The 13,049-nt window shown below is 45.2% G+C and overlaps 1 protein-coding gene across 1 annotated transcript in view; it reads left to right on the top strand.

Moving 5' to 3' along the window:
• Positions 1-9,689, top strand: part of GRXCR1 (glutaredoxin and cysteine rich domain containing 1) — a 117,151-nt gene extending 107,462 nt beyond the window's left edge. Inside the window, exon 4 of the mRNA XM_069745788.1 lies at positions 9,450-9,689. Within this exon, the coding sequence (XP_069601889.1) occupies positions 9,450-9,629 (180 nt within the window). The 3' untranslated portion in view covers positions 9,630-9,689. The remainder of the gene's footprint in view (positions 1-9,449) is intronic.
• Positions 9,690-13,049: the final 3,360 nt, after the last annotated feature.

Genomic DNA, 13,049 nt, shown 5'->3' with positions numbered 1-13,049 from the left:
TTACCGGGATGTATTTGATGAGCCCAAATCCAGTGCCCTACCTCCTCATAGGGATTGCGATTGTGCTATTAATTTGATTCCTGGTAGTAAGTTCCCTAAGGGCCGACTGTTCAATTTATCTGTTCCAGAACACACTGCTATGCGGAGTTATATAAAGGAATCCTTGGAGAAGGGTCATATTCGCCCGTCGTCGTCACCATTGGGAGCAGGGTTCTTTTTTGTGGCCAAGAAGGATGGGTCTTTGAGACCTTGTATTGATTACCGCCTTCTTAATAAGATCACAGTCAAATTTCAGTACCCTTTGCCGCTGCTGTCTGATTTATTTGCTCGGATGAAGGGGGCTAGTTGGTTCACCAAGATAGATCTTCGTGGTGCATATAATCTTGTGCGTATTAAACAGGGCGATGAATGGAAAACAGCATTTAATACGCCCAAGGGCCATTTTGAGTACCTGGTTATGCCATTCGGGCTTTCCAATGCTCCATCAGTAATTCAGTCCTTTATGCATGACATCTTCCGAGAGTACCTGGATAAATTCCTGATTGTATATTTGGATGATATTTTGGTCTTCTCGGATGATTGGGAGTCTCACGTGAAGCAGGTCAGAATGGTGTTCCAGGTCCTTCGTGCTAATTCTTTGTTTTTGAAGGGGTCAAAGTGTCTCTTTGGAGTTCAGAAGGTTTCATTTTTGGGTTTCATTTTTTCCCCTTCTACTATCGAGATGGACCCTGTTAAAGTCCAGGCCATTTATGATTGGACTCAGCCGACATCTGTGAAGAGTCTGCAAAAGTTCCTGGGCTTTGCTACTTTTTATCGTCGCTTCATCAGTAATTTTTCTAGTGTTGCTAAACCGTTGACTGATTTGACCAAGAAGGGTGCTGATGTGGTCAATTGGTCTTCTGCGGCTGTGGAAGCTTTTCAGGAGTTGAAGCGTCGTTTTTCTTCTGCCCCTGTGTTGTGCCAGCCAGATGTTTCGCTCCCGTTTCAGGTCGAGGTTGATGCTTCTGAGATTGGAGCAGGGGCTGTTTTGTCGCAAAGAAGTTCTGATGGCTCGGTGATGAAACCATGTGCCTTCTTTTCTAGAAAGTTTTCGCCTGCTGAGCGCAATTATGATATTGGCAATCGAGAGTTGTTGGCCATGAAGTGGGCATTCGAGGAGTGGCGTCATTGGCTTGAAGAAGCCAAGCATCGCGTGGTGGTCTTGACGCATCACAAGAATTTGACTTATCTCGAGTCTGCCAAACGGTTGAATCCTAGACAGGCTCGTTGGTCGCTATTTTTCTCCCGTTTTGAATTTGTGGTTTCGTACCTTCCGGGCTCTAAGAATGTGAAGGCTCATGCCCTGTCAAGGAGTTTTGTGCCTGACTCTCCGGGTGTTCCTGAGCCGGCGGGTATTCTCAGAGAGGGGGTAATTTTGTCTGCCATCTCCCCTGATTTGCGGCAGGTGCTGCAAAAATTTCAGGCTGATAGACCTGACCGTTGCCCAGCGGAGAAACTGTTTGTCCCTGATAACTGGACTAGTAGAGTTATCTCTGAGGTTCATTGTTCGGTGTTGGCTGGTCATCCTGGAATCTTTGGTACCAGAGATTTGGTGGCTAGATCCTTTTGGTGGCCGTCTTTGTCACGGGATGTGCGTTCTTTTGTGCAGTCCTGTGGGACTTGTGCTCGGGCTAAGCCCTGCTGTTCTCGTGCCAGTGGGTTGCTTTTGCCCTTGCTGGTCCCGAAGAGGCCCTGGACGCATATTTCTATGGATTTTATTTAGGATCTCCCTGTCTCTCAAAAGATGTCAGTCATTTGGGTGGTTTGTGATCGCTTCTCTAAGATGGTCCATTTGGTACCCTTGTCTAAATTGCCTTCCTCCTCTGATTTGGTGCCATTGTTTTTCCAGCATGTGGTTCGTTTACATGGCATTCCGGAGAACATCGTTTCGGCCAGAGGTTCCCAGTTTTTTTCGAGGTTTTGCCGATCCTTTTGTGCTAGGATGGGCATTGATTTGTCTTTTTCCTCGGCTTTCCATCCTCAGACAAATGGCCAAACCGAACGAACTAATCAGACTTTGGAAACATATCTGAGATGCTTTGTTTCTGCTGATCAGGATGATTGGGTGTCCTTTTTGCCTTTGGCTGAGTTCGCCCTTAATAATCGGGCCAGCTCGGCTACTTTGGTTTCGCCGTTTTTCTGCAATTCTGGTTTCCATCCTCGTTTCTCTTCAGGGCAGGTTGAGTCTTCGGACTGTCCTGGTGTAGATACTGTGGTGGATAGGTTGCAGCAGATTTGGACTCATGTGGTGGACAATTTGACATTGTCCCAGGAGAAGGCTCAACGTTTCGCTAACCGCCGGCGCTGTGTGGGTCCCCGACTTCGTGTTGGGGATTTGGTTTGGTTGTCGTCTCGTTATGTTCCTATGAAGGTTTCCTCTCCTAAGTTTAAGCCTCGTTTCATTGGTCCGTATAAGATTTCTGAGGTTCTCAATCCTGTGTAATTTCGTTTGACCCTTCCAGCTTCTTTTGCCATCCATAATGTATTCCATAGGTCGTTGTTGCGGAGATACGTGGCGCCTGTGGTTCCATCCGTTGATCCTCCTGCCCCGGTGTTGGTTGAGGGGGAGTTGGAGTATGTGGTGGAGAAGATTTTGGATTCTCGTATTTCGAGACGGAAACTCCAGTACCTGGTCAAGTGGAAGGGTTATGGTCAGGAAGATAATTCCTGGGTCTTTGCCTCTGATGTTCATGCTGCCGATCTGGTTCGTGCCTTTCATTTGGCTTGTCCTGGTCGGCCTGGGGGCTCTGGTGAGGGTTCGGTGACCCCTCCTCAAGGGGGGTACTGTTGTGAATTTTGTTGTCAAGCTCCCTCCTGTGGTCATGAATGGTACTTCGGCTGGTTCTGTCTATGGGCTTCCTCTGGTGGTTGTGAGTGGGGCTGCGGCTTCTGAGTTTCCTTCCACAGGTGACGAGGTTAATTTGTTAGCTGGCTGCTCTATTTAACTCCACTTAGATCATTGCTCCATGCCACCTGTCAATGTTCCAGTATTGGTCTAGTTCGCTCCTGTATCGTTCTTGTGACCTGTCTTCCCAGCAGAAGCTAAGTTCCTGCTTGTTTTTCTCTTGTTTGCAATTTTTCTGTCCAGCTTGCTATTTTGATTTTTGTTTTGATTGCTGGAAGCTCTGGGACGCAGAGGGAGCGCCTCCGCACCGTGAGTCGGTGCGGAGGGTCTTTTGCGCCCTCTGCGTGGTCTTTTTGTAGTTTTTGTGCTGACCACAAAGTTACCTTTCCTATCCTCTGTCTGTTCAGTAAGTCAGGCCTCTCTTTGCTAAATCTATTTCATCTCTGTGTTTGTAATTTTCATCTTAACTCACAGTCATTATATGTGGGGGGCTGCCTTTTCCTTTGGGGAATTTCTCTGAGGCAAGGTAGGCTTTATTTTTCTATCTTTAGGGCTAGCTAGTTCCTTAGGCTGTGACGAGTTGCATAGGGAGCATTAGGAGCAATCCACGGCTATTTCTAGTGTGTGTGATAGGATTAGGGATTGCGGTCAGCAGAGTTCCCACGTCCCAGAGCTTGTCCTGTATTATTAGTAACTATCAGGTCATTCTGTGTGCTCTTAACCACCAGGTCCATTATTGTCCTAACCACCAGGTCATAACAGATGGCAAGACTTGGACAGCAGCCCCTTCTCCTGATGTCGCCGTAGTTACTTAGTGCCCAGTCACCGACATGTAACGCCCCTGTCCATGTCTACTCCTCCAAGTGTCTGCGGTGAAATGCACCCTGTCACACACAGAGTTTCTCAAGGAAGCGGTGATGTTGTGTGCGACATGCTGGTGTAGCGCAGGCACAGCTTTCTTTGAGAAGTAGTGGTGACTGGGCATCTGGTACTGGGGCACTGCGACGGAGATAAGGTCTCGAAAATCCTCTGTGTTCACCAGGCAGAAAGGCAGCATTTCTGTAGCCAACAGCTTGCAGATGGAGAAATTCAACCTCTTAGCTTTGTCATGGCTAGGAGGAAATGGTCTTTTACTTGTCCACATCTGAGGGACTGAGGGCTGGCTGCCGTGCTTAGACGGAGTTGAGTAAGGTGTCCCTGGCAAACTGCTGGTCTGTGAGGAAGGTGCAGGTGGAGATGTTATGTTGCCTTGATCAAAATGTGGTGTCGATATCAGAGAGCGCTCAACAACAGCAAATGTCCTGACGACCTGCCAATCACACTGACTGCTGTCCCCACAGTCACAGAGGATGAAGAGGACGCGGATGCACTTGATGGGGCAGACGGTGGTTGACCCGGCCCACTAGGCCGCATTGTAGCACAGTGAGCTTCCCACCACAACTTATGCCTCATATCCATGTTATGGTTCATGCATGAAGTACTCAAGCTAGTGATTTTTTGGCTTCTACTGAGATTTTGTTGACAAATCTTACAGACAACATGAGTTGGGTCATCCTTTGCGATGTCAAAAAATGCCCAGGCTATGCAAGGCTTAGAGCCCGTGCGACCTGAAGAGCCACTACGACTTCTTTTCTGAGGCACAGTTGGGGTTGAGGATGCAGTTGTTTACGTGCTTCCAGTACTCCGTCTCTGTCCAGGAAGGCGCACCGTTACCTCGTTGTCAGACTCGTCACTAGCATCCTCCTCCTCCTCCTCTGCTGACCTCATGGACTGGCGGACTGGGGGTTGACAGTAAGTGGGGTCTACAACCTCGTCATCATCATCCTGTGTGTTTTCACACCCGTCGTCCTCAGAGCCAACCTCTTCCTGCCCCGAAAACTTGATTTTTCGGTCCAATCAGGTATCTCAGTCTCATCATCATCTTCCTCATTGTCTCCACCAACAGGAGTTACAGTTTGGGAACAAGGGTCTACATTATGCTCAGAACCTTCTTCATCTGGGCCTGTATCCGACTCACAAAGATTCTGGGCATCAGTGCAGATCATTTCCTCATCTGGATTCACAGAAGCTCTGGAGCAGACCTCTGATTCCCAGGCTATAGTATGCGGAAACAGCTCTACAGACTCAACCATGTGTGTTACCCCATGCTCAGAAGAGCAGCTGGAGACTTGGGAGCTGTGAGGAAGCAAGTGCGATTGGGGTGACAACTCTGAGGACTGGAGTAGTTGTGATGTTGAAGTTGACATCGAGGAGAGCCCACTTGAACGAGCACTTGATATCCGTTCAAGCACCTGCTGTTTTTGTGCCTCATCTGGATTTTTTGACAATGCTTGTAGCGATGGTCGTAAGAAAAGGATCATATCAGATTGTCCACGAAAAGAAGTAGACATCTTACTTTGGCTGGAAGATGGTCTTTCTTCTGCAGATGTTACTGTTGCTTTACCACCTACCCAAAGGACACAACCTTTTTTTCCCTTTCCAACACGCCTATTCCCCTTTCCACCAGCAGCAGGCCTTTTGCCACTCAGTTTAGTGCTTAACTAATTAGCAACTCTGTATCTGTAGTTGTTGGCACAACAACCGATGGATGAAAACCGAGCAGAACTGAGTGGCCAAACTGTGGTACTAGGCCCAAAACTATTAACTGGACTAGATGCAGTGAAAATTGAGATACACAGGCGGTGTAGATAGTTTCACAGACGGGCTACTCTGTTGACGTGCAGACACTGCTCCTAGGCCCAAAACTATTAACTGGATTAGATGCAGTGAAAATAGAGATACACAGGCGGTGTAGTTAGTTTCACAGTCGGGCTACTCTGGTGACGTGCAAATCAAGCTAGGCTTTTGGTGAACGAACAGTTATCGAACAGAAACTCGAACAGCCGAATTTTAAGCAAATTGTTCAGGTTTGTCGAACGACTTTAACACCGCCCAAAACAGCTCGAATTTGAAATTGGCGAACAGTTCGACTCGAACACTGCTCATCTCTACTCGGCACCTCTGTCACATTGTATCTCCAGCCTGGCATTTACTCAAGGCTGGTGCTTCGAAATGCAGGCCATGAGTTAAAGGACGTTTTTAATATCATAAAATTTCAGTCCAATCTGCTGGCACCATGTTACAGAGCAGAGGGAGCTGAGCAGATTGATATCATTTTGTGAGAAAAGACTCAGTATAACCTGTATTTTCATCATATAATCCTCTACTCTTCTATTTTCGGCTCAGTGGATGGTCCTATCAGTAATTGATATTCATCCCTGTATACACCCTTATACAAAGGAAGCTGTCAGTCATTGATAGGACCGCCCACTGGTCTGAAAACCCCAGAAAGAGCAAAGATTTAATTGATGAAATCATAGATTGAACTGAATCTTTTCTCAAGCTATATATCAATCTACTTAGCTCCCCTGCTCTATAACATGGTGTCTGCAGACTGGACAGCATTTTCATGTTGACCGGTTCACTTTAAGTTTTCATGTGCAGTTACCTCAATGGTTTGCAGCCAGAAGTCACTGCCCAGTGTTCACCCTTGGCTAGGACTTCTTGTCATGAGTAGACCCCGAAGCATGTGCAGTGAACACTGGGCCGTAGGTACGACACCACCGAGGCACAGAGGACTAGAGAGCTGGTATGCAGCAGCAGGGGTGGGCAGAGAAGGGAGAAATGAGGTATGATTTTTTTTATTTTTAACTTTCTGCCGGCCCAAACAACTGGCTGCCGTTTTGCTGAATTTGAATAGTGTGAATTAAAACTATCTATTTTCTCCAGAAAGTGGATTTATGTAAAATCCTGGAATACAATTCTCCTTGAATAAATCTGCCCATCTCTACCCAGCAAGCTTCAGCAGTTGTGAGTTGTTTAATAGTAATGGATATTGTGGATCAGCCATGTCCACAAGACTGCAAGAGCTGCTTACTAGTTAAATGCTCTAGTCTGGTCTATAAATCTGCACTCACATAGTCTAAGGCCGGGTTCACACGCCGTTAGTGTGATCCGTTAGACGGACTACGTTACACTGCGGCATAACGTAGTCCGTTAACGCCGCCATTATTTCCTATGGCGGACGCATCGCTAGCACACGCCCACAATGAGCGTGCGCTAGCAATGTGCCGTCATTGAGTGATGGACCTGAGACGCGGACTGCAGCATTTCCGGGTCCATCATCGCTAGCGCAGATAGAGCTAGCAGATGCTCTATCTGCGCTAGCGATGTGCCAAAGTCGGCACTTGCGTTAGCGCAGTCCATTTAACGTATGCGTTGAACGGACTGCACTAATGCAATGTGAACCTAGCCTTACATTGGTCCATTCGCCTTCTGTGTGTAACGTGGGCCAGGGTGGTAGTCATGTCGAGGGGCTTCTGTACTTCCATTCCACCCCGGCGCCCCGCTGCATTAATAAACTGTTCTTTCTCTGGTATGCTGCACCCACCTGTGGGTCAGCATTCTCCTCAGACTGCAAAGTCCCGATTTGTCTCAGCAACACACAATTATTCTCAAAGTCCGGATTCATTTTCAACAGAACTTTACTTAATTCCTTCAGCTTTATTCATTACAGACAGTGTCCAACAGTCATAACAAGTCACAGATGTTCCACCTCCTAAGGCCCCTTTCACACATCAGTTTTTTGCCATCAGTCACAATCCGTTGGCCCAACGGATCAACGGATCCATCGCAGATTGTGAAAAACTGATGCAACGGATTCATTTTTTCGATGGATCCAACTAGCAGATCAGGCTACTTGGATTCAAAATAAATTGGAGCATGCTCAGTTAAAAAAACATTACTTTGTCCATTGTCTCCATCTGCCGGACAAACAATTTTCGATGGATCCGGCGAACAACGGATGAAACGTGAGGCCATCCGCAATCCATCGCTAATACAAGTCTATGAGAAAAAACAGATCCGGCGGCATCAGCCTCCGGATTCGTTTTTTTCAAAATTCGATGGATTGAGACTGATAGCAAAAAACTGATATGTGAAAGGGGCCTAAGCTGTCTCTGGTTTTCCTTAACAACGCATCATCTCGTACTGTGTTCTCCATTCCCGCAGTTTTCTGGATTGCCGGTCTACCTGAACCCCTGTGCTCCCCGTCCACTTTCCCATTTCTTGAGCGAAATTACAGGATTACGCTTTTAATTCTTGTCGGACCGTGGGTCCTGGATGTCATGGGAGTTCCCAAAGGCCTAACCGCTGACCTCTCCAAGTGCCCAGATTACACCAGTCACAAAGACAGACGTGTCACCTTTCTAATCTTCTAATCTTGTAGACCAATCCTTCTCACAGACTCGTTCCTCTCACAACCTGACATCTCTGCTGAACTCTACTAACAGAAATTACCTCAGGGAGACACTCTTCCCGCCTCTACACTGGCCCCGCCACCTTTTTCAAATGTCACAACTAGGGTTGAGCGAAACGGGTCGGCCACTTTCAGAAGTCGCCGACTTTTGGCAAAGTCGGATTTCATGAAACCCGACCCGACCCCTGTGTGGGGTCGGCCATGAAGTCGGCGATCTTCTGAATGTGGTATCGGAATTCCAATCCCGATTTCCGATATGTTTGCAATATCGGAAATCGGTATCGGAATCCATATTTAATGTAAAATAAAGAATTAAAATAAAAAATATCGCTATACTTACCCTCTGACGCGCCCTGGTACTAACCGGGAACCTTCCTTCCTTCGAATCAACGCTTCCAGGACCTTGCGGTGACGTCGCGGCTTGTGATTGGTCGCGCGGCCGCCGATGTGACCGCTCGCGCGACCAATCACAAGCCGCGACGTCACCGCAAGGTCCTGGAAGCGCTGATTCGAAGGAAGGAAGGTTCCCGGTTAGTACCAGGGCGCGTCAGAGGGTAAGTATAGCAATATTTTTTATTTTGATTCTTTATTTTACACTTAAATATGGATCCCAGGGCCTGAAGGAGAGTTTCCGCTCCTTCAGACCCTGGGAACCATTGGAAACCCAATGCACTGCATTGGGTTTCGAGTTTCGGCCGACCCCGACTTTTTTATAGGATCGGCCGATTTCACTCGACCCGACTTTTGAAAAAGTTGGGTTTCGTGAAACCCGACCCGATCCTATAAAAGTAAAGGTCGCTCAACCCTAGTCACAACTCCGGCTGAAACCAGTTCTTATCTCAATCTAATCTCCTATTCTACAGTGCCCTCCAGTGTTATAACCCGCAACTACACTGCCATAACCCTTACCAATGCTGACGTACCACTGCCACTGACTGTCCCTATTTTTGTCCCTAACACACAAATATCAGAACAGTGTCAGCTATTGTTATATTATACAGTGTCAACTATCATATATTACACAGGGCACACAGTAAACACAAAACGTACCCCGTTTCATTAGGTAAACATTTACAGGAATACAGGGCCCAAACCAGCCGCATGCACACCCCCCTACATGTGTGTGGCCCGTTGCATACATGGACAGCACATGAACCGAAAAAAAGTCAATATGAACGTACTCTAACAGTGTACATTACGTGCTATACACTTGACCCCAATAGTGACTACATCTACTGTAGTAATATTTTTCTGTCTCTTTTTTTGCAGAGAGTGCAGCACCCTCACGCATGTGCCTCTTGTGGGGGTTTTGGCTTTCTTCCTTGTCTAGTGTGCCATGGAAGCAAGATGTCAGTGTTCCGAAACTGCTTCACGGACTCTTTTAAGGCTTTAAAGTGCACAGCGTGCAATGAGAACGGGCTACAGCGCTGTAAAAGCTGCACGGGTTGAGACAAAAAAAGAAAAATGTTGATTCATTCATTTTGAGACACATCATTTCTTACACATTTTTTAAGGTTCTATTTGCAGAAATAAAGTCAATTTGTACAGATAAGTTTCTCTTTTTTTTGTTATAAATGAACAGTCAATTTAAGGCGCATCTAGATTTATAAATCACAATGCATCTGGATGCTGAAGGCCTTATGTTTGACTGGACACAGTACTATAAAAAGATAGAAATAGCTTTTTTGGCAATTTATAGACAGGCAAATTTCTATTCTGATGATGACATAAAGGTTTTATTATCTCACATAGGACCCATAAGGCTACATAATAGGAAAATTACTAGTGATGAGCTAGTGTACTCATTGCTCGGGTTTTCCCAAGCATGCTCGGGTGACCTCCGAGTATTTGTGAGTGCTTGGAGATTTAGTTTTTGTTGACAGCTGCATAATTTGTGGCTGCTAGCCAGCCTGAATACATGTGGGGATTGCCTGGATGTTAGGGAAACCCCACATGCATTCAGGCTGTCTAGAAGCCGCAAATCATGCAGCTGCATCGACAAAAAACTAACTCTCTGAGCACTAACAAATACTCGGAGATCACCTGAGCATGCTCAGGAAAACACGGGCAACGAGTATACTCGTTCATCACTAAAAATGACCTGTTTACAATATACCACAAGAGTGATTTTAATAATTTGCCCAGCTCTACTAACAGAGAGTAGTTTTCAAAATGAAGGCCGTCTGAAAATTGATTTGATACTATGTCTATGATTCAGAAAACATGCCAAGACATGCTGGAATTTAGCTATACTGTGTTTCCTCAAAAATGAAACCTACCCCAAAAATAAGTCCTAACATGCTTTTACAGGATTTTTGGAGTATGCTTGAAATATAAGCCTTATTCCAAAAATAAGCCAGAGTTACAGTCAGGGCCATTGTTAGGGAAGCCCTAACCCATTTTCCAGAGCAAAAATAAATTAAGACCAGGTCTTGTTTTGGGGGAGAAAAGGTAGTTGATGAAAAAAAAAGTGAGTGACATCCAGTTTATGGTATTGTGGATGTAGGTATTCAGATAAGAGACCAGACACTAAACCACCAATTAGATGGGACTAAAATCACTAAAACCCAATGTTCCAAATATTAGGAAACAAAGCCGATAGTCACCAAAAACTGAGCATCAAATAATGAGACTCTAGAGAATGAGGCGCTAAGTCACTGGACCACAAGAACTGTAACAGCAGATCAATGGTGCTAAGATATGTAGCCAAAAACTTTTGGAAATCAAAGATTTGACATTTTCTCAGGTGTGAAAAGCACCATTTGAAGATGCACAAGAAAACCAGTAGGATTTTACTATTGAAATTAGGCTGGGTTCACATTAATGGCAATCCGCTGACGGCATCCGTTACATAGCGGCACTAACGCTATGTAACGGATCCATTAGCGCACCCATTGACTTCCATTATGTAGTGCATCGCGAACGCATGTCATAATCGGCATGCGCTAGTGATGTGCCATCATTCTGTGACGGACCCTCGGACGCAGTCTGCAGCGTTTTCGGGTCCATCACCGCTAGCACAGATAGAGCATCTGCACTAGCGTGATCGCATAAACGCAATCATTTTCGGCACTTGCGTTAACACAGTCCGTTAGCGTATGCGTTGAACGGACTGCACTTAACGCAATGTGAACCTAGCCTTAGTGGTATGTCTTATGGGTCACATTAAAGATGATGCCTGTTTTATAAATTGTATAGACGTGCCCCAAATGCATTTCCAGGTCAATTTGCATTTTGCTTCAAAGTTCCATTTCTCAAGGATGGCTCGTCAGAGTACAATAATACTGCCATGTTGTTTCACATTGAACTAAGACCTGCACAGCCATACGACTGGTTTCAGTAGTAAGATTTTCCTAACAGGTTCCTTTTAAAGGGTACAAGCATCTAATTAATCTGAAACTTAAAGAGAACCTGGCAGCACGATTTTGTAATTTAAAGTAAAGAAATGGCTGTAATGACATGATGCTGTAATACTGATTACATTAATACCTTTGGTGAGGAAACCCACTTTGTGGTTCTTTTCTTTACTATTTGAAGTTTTCTGCTAATTAGATTTCGGTGCACAGGGGCCGGACAGTGCATGGGGTCTTCTCCCCACCCCTCTGCATGCCTCCATTCTTTGATTAACAGGTCACTGCTTTTTCAGTGATCTGCCTTCTCTGCTTACTTTTCTACTTATCAAACAGAGGAATCAGGCAGAGGGGCAGAAAATCACAGAAAGGGAGGAGAAGACCCCATGTCCGGCCCCTGTGCACTGAAATCTAAAGAACTACAAAATCTGAAGAACAACCACAAAACGTATCTCTTCACAAAAGGTATCAATATATTCAGTATTACAGCGCCACTACAACCAGGTCTTTACTTTACATTACCAAATCGTGCCAACTGGTTCTCTTTAACAGATATTCCAATTTAATTGCATCATGTGTAAAAAATGCTTGTTCCACATCTGGGTCCTTCACTTACTGGAAAAACAGGAGTCTGAATTCTACATGCCCTCTCCATAGATGTCTATGAGTATATATTTTGAAGGACAACAACTACTTACGTAGCTTGTGACCCACACCTATCGGGTATTTATGGTGTGTTATGTGGATGTGTTATAAATGCCTAACATGGGAAAACCCCTTTAAATAAGACATGTCAACATTTCAAAAGTGCCAAGTTTTTTATCTTATTTTATTCATGATGCTTCTCTTGTATTGGCCGGGCTCACAGCTTCTCTTGGGTTGTGTTTTAGGCTGCTCTGCATTATTACCTCTTTGAGCCACATCCCCTTGGTAAAGACAGAAAAATTAGCATTCAGTAAAAAGGTCCATATCTCGTAAAAAAATGGAATACTCAGTGGAGCAAAGGGAATAAAATAAGAGCAAAAATTGGCCATTTTTTAACTGGTGAGTGACAGGTCGTCTTTTATTGACAGCTATTGTAGGGTTTTTAAAGGGGTTTCTGGGACTACTGTATAGATCAGCTGTCATGTGCCCGGAAGGGTGCAGGCTGAGCGCCAGAACACACACCAAACAGAGGGAGTCCGGCGTGTGTACCATTACACTACATGTCTGAAAGGGGTTAAAATCTAAAAAGTGAATGCTTCCGTTATACATCAATGCACATGCAGCACTTCTGGGGATACTTTTCAGTTTCTTTAAAAATTCAATTCTATAATCACAACAATACATTGTTTGTTTGTTTGTTTTTTTGCTTTTGGGTTAACAGCTTATTAATTTTTGCTATCTGACATTTCTTTTTCTTTTCTATCTGTTGCAGCATGTTTTAGCCTCAGTGTTGAATAATGCATTTCTTTTGCAAACCTGGCATTACAAATTCCTGTGCATTATTAATATTTTAGGAGGTTTCCCACCGAATGCT

This window comes from Ranitomeya imitator, chromosome 1 (assembly GCF_032444005.1).
Source record: "Ranitomeya imitator isolate aRanImi1 chromosome 1, aRanImi1.pri, whole genome shotgun sequence".
NCBI classification, from domain to species: Eukaryota; Metazoa; Chordata; class Amphibia; order Anura; family Dendrobatidae; genus Ranitomeya; species Ranitomeya imitator.
Note: the sequence above shows the minus strand (reverse complement) of the source record. Positions and strands in the feature narration are given on the sequence as shown.